The sequence below is a fragment of the Manis javanica genome, chromosome 7, assembly GCF_040802235.1.
Source record: "Manis javanica isolate MJ-LG chromosome 7, MJ_LKY, whole genome shotgun sequence".
In the NCBI taxonomy this organism is placed as follows: Eukaryota; Metazoa; Chordata; class Mammalia; order Pholidota; family Manidae; genus Manis; species Manis javanica.
Genome location: NC_133162.1, coordinates 93,835,312 through 93,849,533, shown reverse-complemented (window position 1 = coordinate 93,849,533; position 14,222 = coordinate 93,835,312). Strand labels below are relative to the sequence as shown.

The 14,222-nt window shown below is 43.6% G+C and overlaps 1 protein-coding gene across 2 annotated transcripts in view; it reads left to right on the top strand.

Annotated features, from left to right (window-relative positions):
• The first annotated feature begins 330 nt into the window (after nucleotides 1-330).
• LOC108410155 (uncharacterized) overlaps nucleotides 331-14,222 on the top strand; it is a 44,286-nt gene continuing 30,394 nt past the window's right edge. For both annotated transcript variants that reach the window (XM_073241302.1, XM_073241301.1), the window contains exon 1: nucleotides 331-9,227. In XM_073241302.1, coding sequence (XP_073097403.1) covers nucleotides 5,435-6,724 — 1,290 coding nt within the window. In that variant the 5' untranslated portion in view covers nucleotides 331-5,434 and the 3' untranslated portion in view covers nucleotides 6,725-9,227. The remainder of the gene's footprint in view (nucleotides 9,228-14,222) is intronic.

Below are 14,222 nucleotides of genomic sequence, written 5' to 3'. Positions count from 1 at the left end.
GCCAGCTTGATCAGACATCCTGTCTTGCTGGTCATTCTTTGTGTCCCTTGCCCCTCTCTTTTTTGTTTTTTTCAATTCTCTCCTCCAGATCATCGACCTCCGTTGATAGTCCTGCAGGTCAGGACAACTGGCGCCCAACGTGGGACCTCAGACGGTCCGTGAGGAGGCCCGATCGACCAAAGAGGAGGGAACGTCGCCCCCAGGAGGGTGGGCCCACCCATGAAAGGAGGTGTCTGCAGCGAGACCCTCGCCTGAGTCGCCACCTTCTGAACCCGGCGTGAGACAGACTCATGTGTATTTTCCCGGTGATGAAGTAGGACGGTAAGTAAAGTTATTATGGGGCAGGAATCCTCCCATGAAGAATTATTTATAGCCGGACTCAAGGAGTCCCTCAGGACACGAGGAACAAGGGTTAAGAAAAAGGATTTGAAACGTTTTTTTGTCTTTCTAAAAGATGTCTGTCCTTGGCTCCCTCAAGAAGGGACCATTAGTGAAAAGAAATGGCAATGCATGGGCGATTGCCTTCAAGACTATTACAGAGTTTTTGGTTCAGGAAAAGTACCTGTGTAAGCATTTAGCTATTGGAATCTCATTAATGATATCCTGCGCGTTCATCGCGAATGGCCCGATTTACAGAGAGTTGTTATTGAGGGAGAAAAAACCTTGAAATCCCGTTCTTGTCCCCCTTCCAAAGCCTCCCGGCCAGCTTCCCCTTCTTTTAAAACACGTCCTTCATATCCCGCTACAAACCCTTCCCAGGACCCAAACAAGCTCCTGCCCTTGCCAACAATTGAGTCTCTTTCTCCGTCCCCTCCCCTTGATAATTCTGCTGATCCTGTTATTCCTCCCCCAGGTATTTACTCTACTCTCATCGACCTAAACCCTGATAAGCCCCTTAGTCCTGCTGATGAGGCCACTCTAGAGGAAGGGGCAGTGCGCCATAATAATTCTGACTGGCCATCTAAAAGCCCTGCTGTTGTTCCTGCTGCTGCGTCCCGCCCTTCAACTGTAACCCTGCCTCTCTTCCTCCCACTGCCACCTTATCATTTCCCTGTTCTTGACCAAGTGTTTCCTGTCTCATCAACTCTCTCCCGTGAGCGTCTACATATGACAAATGACCTCTCAGTCCTCAGGCACATGGTCAAAAACAGAAAAGAGCAGATTCAACTCCTGCAGGCCATCCGTGATTTAGATCAGGAGCTCTCCAAATTGACTCACATAACCTACATCCCAAAACCTCCTCCTAAAAGCGTTCCCCCCCCTCAAAATCACTTGCGCAAAACCAGAAGAAAACATCCAACCCTGTCTTAACTTTCCTTGTCTCCCTACGGAGTGGAGTTTCTATTCCCCGGAGCCCCTTCCCTAGATTATTTGACCCCAATAACCCAGAAGAAGAAAGTGGTGACCCTGATATAGATGAGGAACATCCCGTGAGTATTGCTCCTGGGGTTGGAACCGAAAGAGATTTGTGGTGTGATGACCGCAATTTAGACGATGGCCCCGAGGACCGAGCTAACGGGGGCCCGCATCCTAATGACGGGCCTCCCGCATCATCTTTTTCACCTCTAGATATTTGAGCTTTGGAAAAGCTCAAGTCAGCTGTTTCCAATTATGGGCCGGTGCCCCTGTTTACGCTAGCTCTGCTAGAATCTATCACTAATGATTGGCTTACCCCAAACGAATTCCATCAGCTTGCTGGTGCAGCCTTAAGCGGAGGAGACTTTTTTCTCTGGAAAGCCGAGCTTGCCGAATTCGCAAAGGAAATTGAAAGTAAAAATCTTACTCGACTCAGTTCCCGGGACTGGACAGCAAAAAGAATTCTAGGTGAAGCTCCTTATAACACTCTAGCAGCCCAAGCATGCTTTCCCACAGGCCTCCTAGCTCAAGTTAGACAAGCTGGCCTCGGAGCTTGGAAAAAGTTACCCCCTAAAGGAGCTGCTACTGCCACTCTTACTAAGATACAGCAAGAAGCAGATGAACCCTACAGCTCCTTTGTCAGCCATCTTACGGAGGCTGCCGAATGCATGTTCGGAATCCAAGAGCCTGATAACCCTTTTATCAAGCAGCTAGCTTTTGAAAATGCCAATCCAGTCTGCCAGGACCTGCTTCGACATCATCGTAAAGAATCAGTATCCGACTTTGTGCGCCTCTGTGCAGGCGCCGGAACTAGTCATGCCATTGGACTGGCTATTGGAGTTGCCTTGCAAAGGGCAGGCATTAGCTCAACACAAAAACTTGCTTTAATTGCAAGCAGCCTGGTCATTTTGCCAAAGATTGCCCACTGCCTCGAAACCCTTGACCCCCCAATTCTAGCTTTAATCTGCCCCTCCCTAGTGGTTCAGGCAATGCTCCTAAATCAACTAATCCATTCCCCCCCCACCCCTTGTCCCAAATGGCAAAAAGGATATCACTGGGCCAGAGACTGTTGGTCAAAAACCGATATTCAAGGTCTGCCCCTCCCTCTTAAGAACCAGGTAAACCCCTTCAGGGGGCAGCTGCCGGCCCCCCTGCAAAAGATGAACCCCGGGGCAATTGGGTTCAGCCCCTCAACAGCGACCAAAAACCAATGTCAGACAGTAACCCAAAGTCAATCTCAGACCTCTGGAGAGCCACAAAAAACAGCCCAGGATTGGACCTCTGTTCCACCACCAGCACAATATTAACTCCAGAAGAAGAGGCAAAGCTTTTGCAGACAGGCATCCGAGGATCCCTACCCCCTAACACCTTTGGCTTAATTCTGGGACGTGCTTCAGCCTCCCTAAAAGGGCTTCAAATACACCCTGGAGTGATTGATCCAGATTTCAAGGGAGATATCCAAATCTTAGCCTCCACGCCTAAGGGCCCCGTATACATCCCAGCAAAAACTACTCTTGCCCAACTTCTCCTCTTACCCCTTATCCCTTCCTCTAACAAGTGCCTTAAAGAGCACCACGAAACGGGCGACATCGGCACCACAGACATCTATTGGGCTCAACAAATCACGCGCGCCCGCCCCATGTTAATTCTGTCCCTAAATGGGAAAGCCTTTCAAGGCCTCCTAGACTCAGGAGAAGATGCCATTGTTATTGCTAAAGAACAGTGGCCCTCTTCCTGGCCCCTTACAGACTCCACTACCCACCTACAAGGAATCGGGCAGTCTCAAAATCCTCAAGTTATTTCCCAGTCTATTCATTGGTCAGACCAAGAAGGGAATTCAGGGACAGTTATTCCCTTTGTAATTCCTAAGCTTCCAGTCAATTTATGGGGACGAGACATTCTCTCTCAAATGAATATTATTATGTGTAGTCCAAATGAGTTAGTGACCAGGCAGATGCTGACACAAGGCTACTTGCCAGGCCAAGGGTTAGGAAAGAATGCACAAGGCATTAAAACTCCTGTGACCATCCTATCAAATACTCAAAAAAGGGGACTAGGATTCCCTTTCTCCTAGAGGCCACAATCATACCTGTACCCCAGCAGTATGCTGATAAAATAACATGGAAAACAACCGAGCCTGTCTGGGTTGATCAGTGGCCTCTGAAGACAGAAAAATTGCATGCAGCCACGCAGCTTGTACAGGAGCAGCTGGCAGCAGGTCATATTGAACCTTCCAATTCCCCCTGGAATACCCCCATCTTTGTCATTGCAAAAAAATCAGGCAAATGGAGGCTCCTGCAAGACCTTCGAGCCATTAATAAAGTTATGGTACCTATGGGTGCTCTGCAGCCCGGTCTCCCGTTCCCCGCAGCCATACCCATAAACTATTATAAAATTGTTATAGACCTGCAAGACTGCTTCTTTACTATCCCTCTCCATCCTGATGATTGTGTTCATTTTGCCTTTAGCCTTCCCCAAATCAACTTTAACAAACCAATGCCTAGGTATCAATGGCACGTTCTTCCCCAAGGTATGGCGAATAGCCCTACCCTAGTCCAAAAATTCATAGCTCGAGTTCTAGTCCTCGTCAGGAGACAATGGCCTCATATTTACTTCCTTCCTTATATGGATGACATCCTTATTGCTTCTCCTGATGAAGCCCAAGGCATTGCCTGTTTTCAACATCTTATAGAAACCCTAGAGGCCTCTCATTTAAAAATTGCTCCCAATAAAATTCAATTTTCCGAACCCTATACTTACCTAGGCTATAGCCTCCAGGCTCACAGGATTTTCACACCCAAAATAGAGCTCCAAACTTCCTCTCTCAAAACGCTGCACGACTTTCAAAAATTGCTAGGCAACCTACAGTTTTTAAGGCCATACCTGAAACTTCCCCCTGAAAGCTTAACTCCCTTAAACAATTTACTAGCAGGCGACTCACATCCCCTCTCCCCCCGCACCCTAACGCCCTTAGCAGTTGCTGCTATAGAACAGATCAATCAAGCTATCTCTCTACAAACCTCTTTCCACATTGACTACTCTTCTCCTTTATATCTTATCATTTGTGCCACCACCCATGCTCCAGTAGGAGTTTTTTGGCAGTCAGGCAAGACCCCTGAACAATGAGGCAAGCCTCTTCTTTGGGTCTACCTCTCCAACAAACCTGTAAAAGTCATAACACCTTATTTTTCCCTAACTGCCTCTATTATCATAAAAGGGAGAAAATTAAGCAGACAGTATTTTGGTAAAGATCCCGATATCATTGTAGTCCCATGTACTACAGAGCAGATAGATTGGTTGCTACAAACCAATGATGACTGGGGTATTGCCTGTGCCTCCTTTGCTGGGACCATAGATAATCATTATCCCACTGACCATTTGATTCAGTTTAGCAGACTGCATCCCCTAGTTTTTCCCAAAGTTACCTCCCCCTCTCCTTTGCAAGAAGCCCTCCTCATCTTTACAAATGGCTCAGCAACAGGGCAAGCAGCATATGTTATTCAAGGTAAAACCCCGGTTTCCCTGTCCACTTCCTTTTCATCTGCCCAACTTGTTGAACTTTATGCAGTTCTCCAAGTGTTCCAATCACTCCCTAATACCCCTTTCAATCTTTATACAGACAGCTCTTATATAGCCCACTCAGTACCTCTCCTAGAAACCACTCCCTTTATTAAACCTTCATCTAACGCCGCTGATCTGTTCAAATTCAATATCTCATAGTCCGATGCTCCAAACCCTTTTTTATTGGCCATTTGCGAGCTCACACAGGACTCCCCGGCCCTCTTTCAGCAGGCAATGCCCTTGCTGACCAAGCCACCCATACTCTTCCCTTAATAGCACCAACCTTTAGCAGTGTACCCCTAACTCAAGCTCAGCATGCTCACTCCCTCCACCACCTTTCAGCAAATACTCTGCAGCTCATGTTCAAAATTAAAAGAGAGCAAGCCCGAGAAATTGTCAAAAGATGTAATGACTGTGCTCCACATCTTCCTGTTCCTCATTTAGGAGTGAACCCTCGGGGACTGATCCCGAATGAAATTTGGCAAATGGATGTCACTCATTTCACCCCTTTAAAAAGATGAAATATCTTCATGTTACTATAGATATCTTTAGTGGTTTTATTTTTGCATCGCCCCTTACTGGAGAGGCTTCTAAAGATGTCATTACCCACACCTTGCGCTGTTTTACAGTGCTAGGCAAGCCAAAGATTATAAAAACCAACAATGGGCCAGGTTACACAGGAGCTAAATTCCAGTGCTTCTGTTCTGACTTCCAGATAAAACATATCACAGGCATCCCATATAATCCCCAAGGACAAGGAATTGTAGAGCGAGCTCATCAAACACTTAAAAACATGCTCTCCCGCCTCAAGAACAATCCCCTCATGTATACGACTATCAGCCCCCATAACCAACTTAGCCATGCCTTGTTTGTCATTAATTTATTGACGCTCGACTCCCACGCATGCTCAGCTGCTGATCGGTTATGGCACCCCAAAACCAATGAGCTTCAAGCATTAGTAAAATGGAAAGATCCACTGACCTTCACATGGGAAGGTCCTGACCCTGTTATAATCTGGGGCAGAGGGTCCGTCTGCATTTATGACCAGCAAAACTCCGAGACTCAATGGCTCCTTGAGAGACTAGTTAAAAGTGCTAACTCACCACCGTCCAGACGGGAGTCCCTCCGCCTGAGACAAATTCTCCTTCCATTGCAGATGCAGTCGCCAACAATCCTCGTTCTCCTGATTACAACTACAGTTCTGAGTCATCAGCCAGCACCACCACCCGCGAAGTCCCAGCATTTCCCCTGGAACTACACCTGGATAGTGCTGTCTGAAAGAGGAGATGTTGTTTGGTCCCGCTGTCAAACCTCACCAGACGTCTGGTGGCCAAAAGTTCTACAGCCCGATCTCTGTAAGCTGGCCCTCAGTGCAGGAGCCCCTTGGGGAGTAGAACATCTCTTCGAGCAGAGTGAAGCACTTTTTATCCTTCGTGCAGGTCTCGCCTACCCTGGGTGCTCTAACCCAGGGCACCGGTCAGTTCTTAGGTCATATCCCTTTTATGTTTGCCCCAGGCAACACCGGCCCCGTCACCTCCTTCATAAATGCGGAGGCAAGACAGATTATTATTGTGCATCATGGGGGTGTGAGACTACAGGAGATACTTACTGGAAGCCCTCCTCTTCCTGGGACTTTATCACTGTCAAAGCCAATTATTCCCACAATCCTTTTGAGGGGCATAAATACCCTGAAATACTCCCCAAGTGCAAACCTGAAAATAGGGCCAAAGGTTGGTGCAATCCTCTCTCTATCACACTCACTGAAAAAGGGACACAAGCCTCAAACTGGGCACAAGAATATACTTGAGGCCTTCATTTATATAAAGACCATTATGATGAAGGCATCACCTTTACTATTAAACTCCTTAAAGAGTTCCCTGCCACCCCTTCTGTTGCCATAGGCCCAAATACAGTCCTAGGTGGGAAGCACCCTCCCTCACCAAAGCTCTCCACCCTCTCACCTAAACATAGCTTCACAACTAGTAGTCTTAAACCCTCCCCTACTCCACCAGTGCCCACTTCAGCGAGTTCTAAAAAACCTTGTCTTCACCCTCATAAATCAAACCTAAGAAAGTATTAATTCCGCCACCCCTGAGCTTACCACCGAATGTTGGTTATGTTATCTCTCCTCCCCCCCCCCCCTTTTATGAAGGCGCTGCCATCCCTGGTAATTTCTCCACCTCCAATGATACTCACAACTGTCGTTGGGAACGCGCTAGTTGGGAAGGCCTAACCTTAGCCCAAGTAGTCGGTAACAGGACTTGTATAACTAACACTCCTCAAATGATCCCTCATGAGTACACCCACTTCTGTCGAGAAATCTTCCCCATTGAACAGAGACCCCAATATATTGTTCCCCCCAATGACGCCTGGTGGGTCTGCTTAGATGGACTCACCCCCTGTGTCTACAACCCCATATTACAAGAACATGGATTTTGTGTTCTCGTAAAAGTTATACCCAGGCTTATTTACTACCGGTCTGATGAGTCCTTCCATATCTGGGAACAATCTTCAGACCCTTCCCTCCCTAAACGCTCCCGCTGAGAACCCATTACTGCTGTTACTATTGCTGTTTTGCTTGGCCTAGGGGCTGTAGGTGCCGGTACAGGCATCTCTTCCCTAGTTCTTTTTAACTCTTGCTATCATGAACTCAGTGCCACTATAGACCAAGATATCCAAGAATTGCAAAAAGGAATCTCTGACCTGACAGATTCGATCTCATCCCTTGCTGAAGTAGTTCTCCAAAACTGCAGGGGGCTAGATCTGCTCTTTCTGCAGCAGGGCGGGCTTTGCGCCGCCCTAAAAGAAGAGTGTTGTTTCTATGCTGACAAAACAGCGGTTGTTAGAGATAGTATGAGAAGGGTCAGAGAAGGGTTAGAGAAAATAAGAAAAGAAAGAGAGCAGAGTGAAAGTTGCTATAAAAATTGGTTCTCTACCTCTCCATGGCTCACTACTCTTTTGCCCTCTCTCTTAGGCCCCCTCATAGGATTAATATTGCTCTTGTCTTTCGGCCCTTGGGCTCTTAAACATTTGACGAGCCTTGTAAAAAAGCAAATAGACACCCTTGTTGGCAAGCCTATTCAAGTCCACTATCACAGACTTGCTCGTGATAGCGATGATGAGGAAGCTCCCTCCCCCAGCACATATGAACATCAGTATGACTCTTCTAAGAGTCATTGAGTAAGCTGACTGAGTACCCAGGGTAACGGCAGCAAAAAACCTGCCTTGAGGGACATGTCTGATTGCATAGAGGTTTGTGTCCAGCATCTTCCTCTCCTCAAAAAATAAGGACATTTCATGCATAATTAAGCAACTCCCTTCTCTTCAGCACAGTCTGTAAGACTAAAGGAGTTCTCGTGTGCCAGGCACCCATATGCCAGGTACCCACTGAGGATCAGACCTTTGACCCCCCCCTTTTTTTGGAGTGCTCAGCTTTACAGAATTCTCACTGAAAAATATAAATTCTTACAACAAATCAAGTCAAGACTGGTAGCCAATGACGGGTAAGATATGGTTGTATAGGGAATAACAACATAAGACAGGGTATAGTCGCTAGAAGACTATATCCCCATGACGGGTAAGGATTTCCTTCAGCCATACAACCTGACAGGCACAGGCCTTGACCCAACCAGAGCTAGGCTGGCTGTTCCAATATAAGAAAAATAGGGGAGATGTTGGGAGCAAATCTGTGGGCCTTTAGGCATATTCAGTCACAAAAGCCTTAACATAACAGCAACGTTTGAGTAAAGTCTTTCCTGTAAAGTCAGCAACAATGAATCCATCCACGCGTTAGAAACAAGTTTTCCCCTATTACCAAGAAACGCATTTAGTGAACTCCTAGGTTAGAGCTAGTGGTTAGGTTACCTAGCAACATGTGCTTTTCTAGGTTAGAGCTAGTGGTTAGGCTACCTTGCAGCATGTGCTTTTTCTGTCCTTTGTTAATCAAGAAACACCCTCTGCCCCAGGGGAAAGCCCCTCCCTTAAAACCTCCCTCCCAAGGGCCCCCACCCCCAAAATGGCGAGCTCCCTGCTTCTCTTCCGGGTCCTCCATTCCTGCTGGCGCCAACCAAGACCCAATCACCCCTCTACACCTCCCCGCCGGCGCCACCTAAAGTCCAATTATCTCCTGACCCACCCCTTACTTGCTAACCTGTATAAATTGAGCCTGCAAACAATAAACTGTGCCAGCTTGATCAGACATCCTGTCTTGCTGGTCGTTCTTTGTGTCCCTTGCCCCTCTTTTTTTTTTTTCAATTCTCTCCTCCAGGTCGTTGACCCCTGTTGATAGTCCTGCAGGTCGGGACATTGAGGTACTTGCCCTCTATGCCCATTTTGCTGAGAGTTTTTATCATGAATGGATGTTGAATTTTGTTGAATGCTTTTCCAGCGTCTATGGAGATGATCATGTGGTTTTTGTCCTTCTTTTTGTTGATGTGGTGGATGATGTTGATGGGTTTTTGAATGTTGTACCATCCTTGCATCCCTGGGATGAATCCCAGTTGGTCATGGTATATGATCCTTTTGATGTATTTTTGAATTAAGTTTGCTAATATTTTGTTGAGTATTTTTGCATCTACGTTCATTGGGAATGTTGGTCTGTAGTTTTCTTTTTTGGTGGGATCTTTACCTGGTTTTGGTATTAGGGTGATATTGGCTTCATAGAATGAGTTTGGGAGTATTCCCTCCTCTTCTATTTTTTGGAAAACTTTAAGGAGAATGGGTATTATGTCTTCTCTGTATGTCTGATAAAATTCCAAGGTAAATCCATCTGGCCCAGGGGTTTTGTTCTTGGGTGATTTTTTGATTACCGCTTCAATTTCATTGCTGGTAATTGGTCTGTTTAGATTTTCTGTTTCTTTCTGGGTCAGTCTTGGAAGGTTGTATTTTTCTAGGAAGCTGTCCATTTCTCCTAGGATTTCCAGCTTGTTAGCATATAGGTTTTCACGGTATTCTCTAACAATTCTTTGTATTTCTGTGGGGTCCGTCGTGATTTTTCCTTTCTCGTTTCTGATTCTGTTGATGTGTGTTGACTCTCTTTTTCTCTTAATAAGTCTGGCTAGAGGCTTATCTATTTTGTTTATTTTCTTGAAGAACCAGCTCTCTGTTTCATTGATTTTTTCTATTGTTTTATTCTTCTCAATTTTATTTATTTCTTCTCTGATCTTTATTATGTCCCTCTGTCTGCTGACCTTAGGCCTCATTTGTTCTTCTTTTTCCAATTTTGATAATTGTGACCTTAGACTATTCATTTGGGATTGTTCTTCCTTCTTTAAATATGCCTGGATTGCTATATACTTTCCTCTTAAGACTGCTTTTGCTGTGTCTCACAGAAGTTGGGGCTTTGTGTTGCTGTTGTCATTTGTTTCCATATATTACTGGATCTCCATTTTAATTTGGTTGTTGATCCATTGATTATTTAGGGGCATGTTGTTAAGCCTCCATTTGTTTGTGATCCTTTTTGCTTTCTTTGTATAATTTATTTCTAGTTTTATACCATTGTGGTCTGAAAAGTTGGTTGGTAGGATTTCAATCTTTTGGAATTTACTGAGGCTCTTTTTGTGGCCTGGTATGTGCTCTATTCTGGAGAATGTTCCATGTGCACTTGAGGAGAAGTGTATCCTGTTGCTTTTGGATGTAGAGTTCTATACATGTCTATTAGGTCCATCTGTTCTAGTGTGTTGTTCAGTGCCTTTCTGTCCTTACTTATTTTTTGTCTGGTGGATCTGTCCTTTGGAGTGAGTGGTGTGTTAATTCTCCCAAAATGAATGCATTGCAGTCTATTTCCTCCTTTAATTATGTTAGTATTTGTTTCACCTATATTGGTGCTCCTGTATTGGGTGCATATATGTTTATAATGGTTATATCTTCTTGTTGGACTGAGCCCTTTACCATTATGTAATGTCCTTCTTTATCTCTTATTAATTTCTTTATTTTGAAGTCTATTTTGTCTGATACTAGTATTGCAACACCTGCTTTTTTCTCCCTGTTGTTTGCATGAAATGTCTTTCTCCATCCCTTGACTTTTAATCTGTGTCTGTCTTTGGGTTTGAGGTGAGTCTCTTGTAAGCAGCATATAGATGGGTCTTGCTTTTTTATCCATTCTATTACTCTGTGTGTTTTGATTGGTGCATTCAGTCCATTTATATTTAGGGTGATTATTGAAGGATATGTACTTATTGCCATTGCAGGCTTTAGATTCATGGTTACCAAAGGTTCAAGGTTAGCTTCTTTACCTCCTTACTGTCTGACTTAACTCGCTTATTGAGCTGTTATCAACATTGTCTGATGATTATTTCTTTCCCTTCTTTTTCCTCCTCCTCCATTCTTCATATGTTGGGTGTTTTGTTCTGTGCTCTTTTTAGGAGTGCTCCCATCTAGAGCAGTCCCTCTAACATACCCTGTAGAGGTGGTTTGTGGGAGGCAAATTCCCTCAACTTTTGCTTGTCTGGGAATTGTTTAATCCTTACTTCATATTTAAATGATAATCGTGCTGAATACAGTATCCTTGGTTCAAGGCCCTTCTGTTTCATTGCATTAAATATATCATGTCATTCTCTTCTGGCCTGTAAGGTTTCTGTTGAGAAGTCTGATGAAAGCCTGATGGGTTTTCCTTTGTAGGTGACCTTTTTTCTCTCTCTGGCTGCCTTCAATACTCTGTCCTTTTCCTTGATGTTTGCCATTTTAATTATTATGTGTCTTGGTGTTTTTCTCTTTTGGTCCCATCTCTTGGGAGTTCTGTGTGCCTCTGTAGTCTGAGCAACTATTTCCTCCCCCAGTTTGGGGAAGTTCTCAGCAATTATTTCTTCAAAGACACTTTCTATCCCTTTTTCTCTCTCTTCTTCCTCTGGTACCCCTATAAACCTAATATTGTTCCTTTTGGATTGGTCACACAGTTCTCTTAATATTGTTTCATTCCTGGAGATCCTTTTATCTCTCTCTGCATCAGCTTCTATGCGTTCCTGTTGTCTGGTTTCTATTCTATCAATGGCCTCTTGCATCTTCTCCATTCTCCTTATAAATCCTTCCAGATTCTGTTTCACTTCTGTAATCTCCCTCCGGACTTCATCCCTTAGCTCTTGCATATTTCTCTTGCATATTTCTCCAGGCTGTTCAGTCATTCTGCTGTGGGCTTGCACAAGCCTGTCCTAGTCCTCTCTGGTGCCATTGGTGCATGGATCTGCTCCTGGTCCCTTCCGGTGCCTCCACCTCCGGCACGCGCTACCACTCTCCTGCTACTGGGCCGGTGTGTTGGGCTCCTCACCAGTTGGAGGAACGATTGGCAGGCTGCTTAGTGCCATGAGGGGCTTCAGAGCTGCACTGCCTCTCCGGGGTTTAGGGTGCCTAAGTTTCCCCAGAATTCCCAGCTGCTGGCTGAGTGTGCTGGGGCAACTTCATCCAACTATGGGGTCCCTGTCTCTTTAAGACTTGCAGAAAGCACTTGCTTTTCTTTTGTCTCAGGGGTGCTGTTTGCAGAGACCTGCCCACAGGTTTTGCTTTTCCGTTTCTCTAATATCCAGCACCCTGTGCACCTTGTGTCTGTGCTCCGGGTGCGGATTTCTAGAGCTGGTTGTTTAGCAGTCCTGGGCTTTCACTCCCTCCCTGTTCTGATTCCTTTCTTCCCACCGGGTTTTGGGGTGGGGGAGCATTCGGGTCCCACCTGGCCATGGCTTGTATCTTACCCCCTTCATGTGTTGTTGAGTTCTCACAGATGTAGATGTATCCTGGCTGCTGTACTGCATCCACTGGCGTCTCTTTTAGGAATAGTTATATTTATTGTATTTTCATAAATATATGTTTTGGGGAGGAGATTTCCTCTGAACTACTCATGCCGCCATCTTCCTGTGGCTCATTTTTTGAAAATCAAATCTATTTAACTGATAGAGGACTGTTCACATAGGCTTTTTTTTTCTATGTGAATTTTCAGACAGATTCTTGCAAGGAGGTAGTTTGTTTAATCTGTCCTTTCATATTTGTGGGCACAGGGTTGTTCATATTATTTCTTTATTGAAGTTAATATCCTTAGAACATTCATAGATTTGTCCCCTTTTCATTTATATTAGTAATTTATATATGCTGTCTTAGCCTAGCTAGAGGCTTATCATTTTTATTGATATTTTCAAAGCATCAGCTTTTGAGTTTCATTCATGTTCTGTTTTTTATTTCATTGGTTTCTACTTGAATTATTATTTATTTTGCTTAATTTGGATTTAATTCACTCTTTTATTGCTAGCCTCCTAAGGTGGACACTTATATTATTGATTTTTTATCTTTCTTTTCTTCTAATAATACACATTCAATCAATGCTAGACATTTCCCTCGAAGCATTTCTTTCACTGTATCCTACAAATTTTAGTTATATTTTTCATTTTAATTTAATCCAAAATATTTTTTAAATTTCTTCTTTGACTGATGTGTCACTTCGATTTGTATACTTACAAATTTGTTCACATCATGTAATTTTAGATTTTCCAGTCACCTTTCTGTACTTAATTTCTAATTTAATTCCACTGTTGTCTAGAAATTGACATCACAACTACCATTGTTTGAGCCATCTTTTTGCATATATGCCTTTCAAACTGCGTTAAATGCAGTACATGCAGTAGAAGTACTTTTTCACTGAAAAATCATTACAGGGAAGCAATGAAATTGTCAGTCTTAGAAATATCTTTTATCCGTGTGACTATGGAGTGTTCCATGCACCAAAGTGTGCTAAACACATTCTCTCAATGGAAAAACTCTGTGCTTATTAATATGTATATAAACATCATTTTTAGAAACATATTTTATATATGTGCCATTACAAATGTTTTAAATATTGTCGCTATGGTGAATATATTCTTTCAATGAAATAGCATTGCATTTATCACCTATACAAATAGCATTCTTAGAAATGTATTTTATGTATAATATATATATATTTTATGTGTATATAAATAAATATATATATGTATACCTTTACAGAGCATATTAAATAAAACATATATTTCAACAAAATAGCATTACCTGGCTTCAAGGAAATTCTGCCACTCCTAGAAACATGTATTATATGTGTCAAATTATAGAGTACAGTCCATCTACCAAGTGGGTTGAATGCTTTCTTTCAATGAAATAAGATGATATTTACATATGTTTATAATTAGATCTTAAAAACATTTTTATACCTAAGTCTGTAAGCAATCTAGTAAAAGCTGCATATGTGGTAAAAACAATCCTTCATTGAAATAACACTATATTTATGCACATATAAAATTCTTATACTAGAAATACCTTCTATGTGTGAACATTTATGGAATGCATTAATGCAA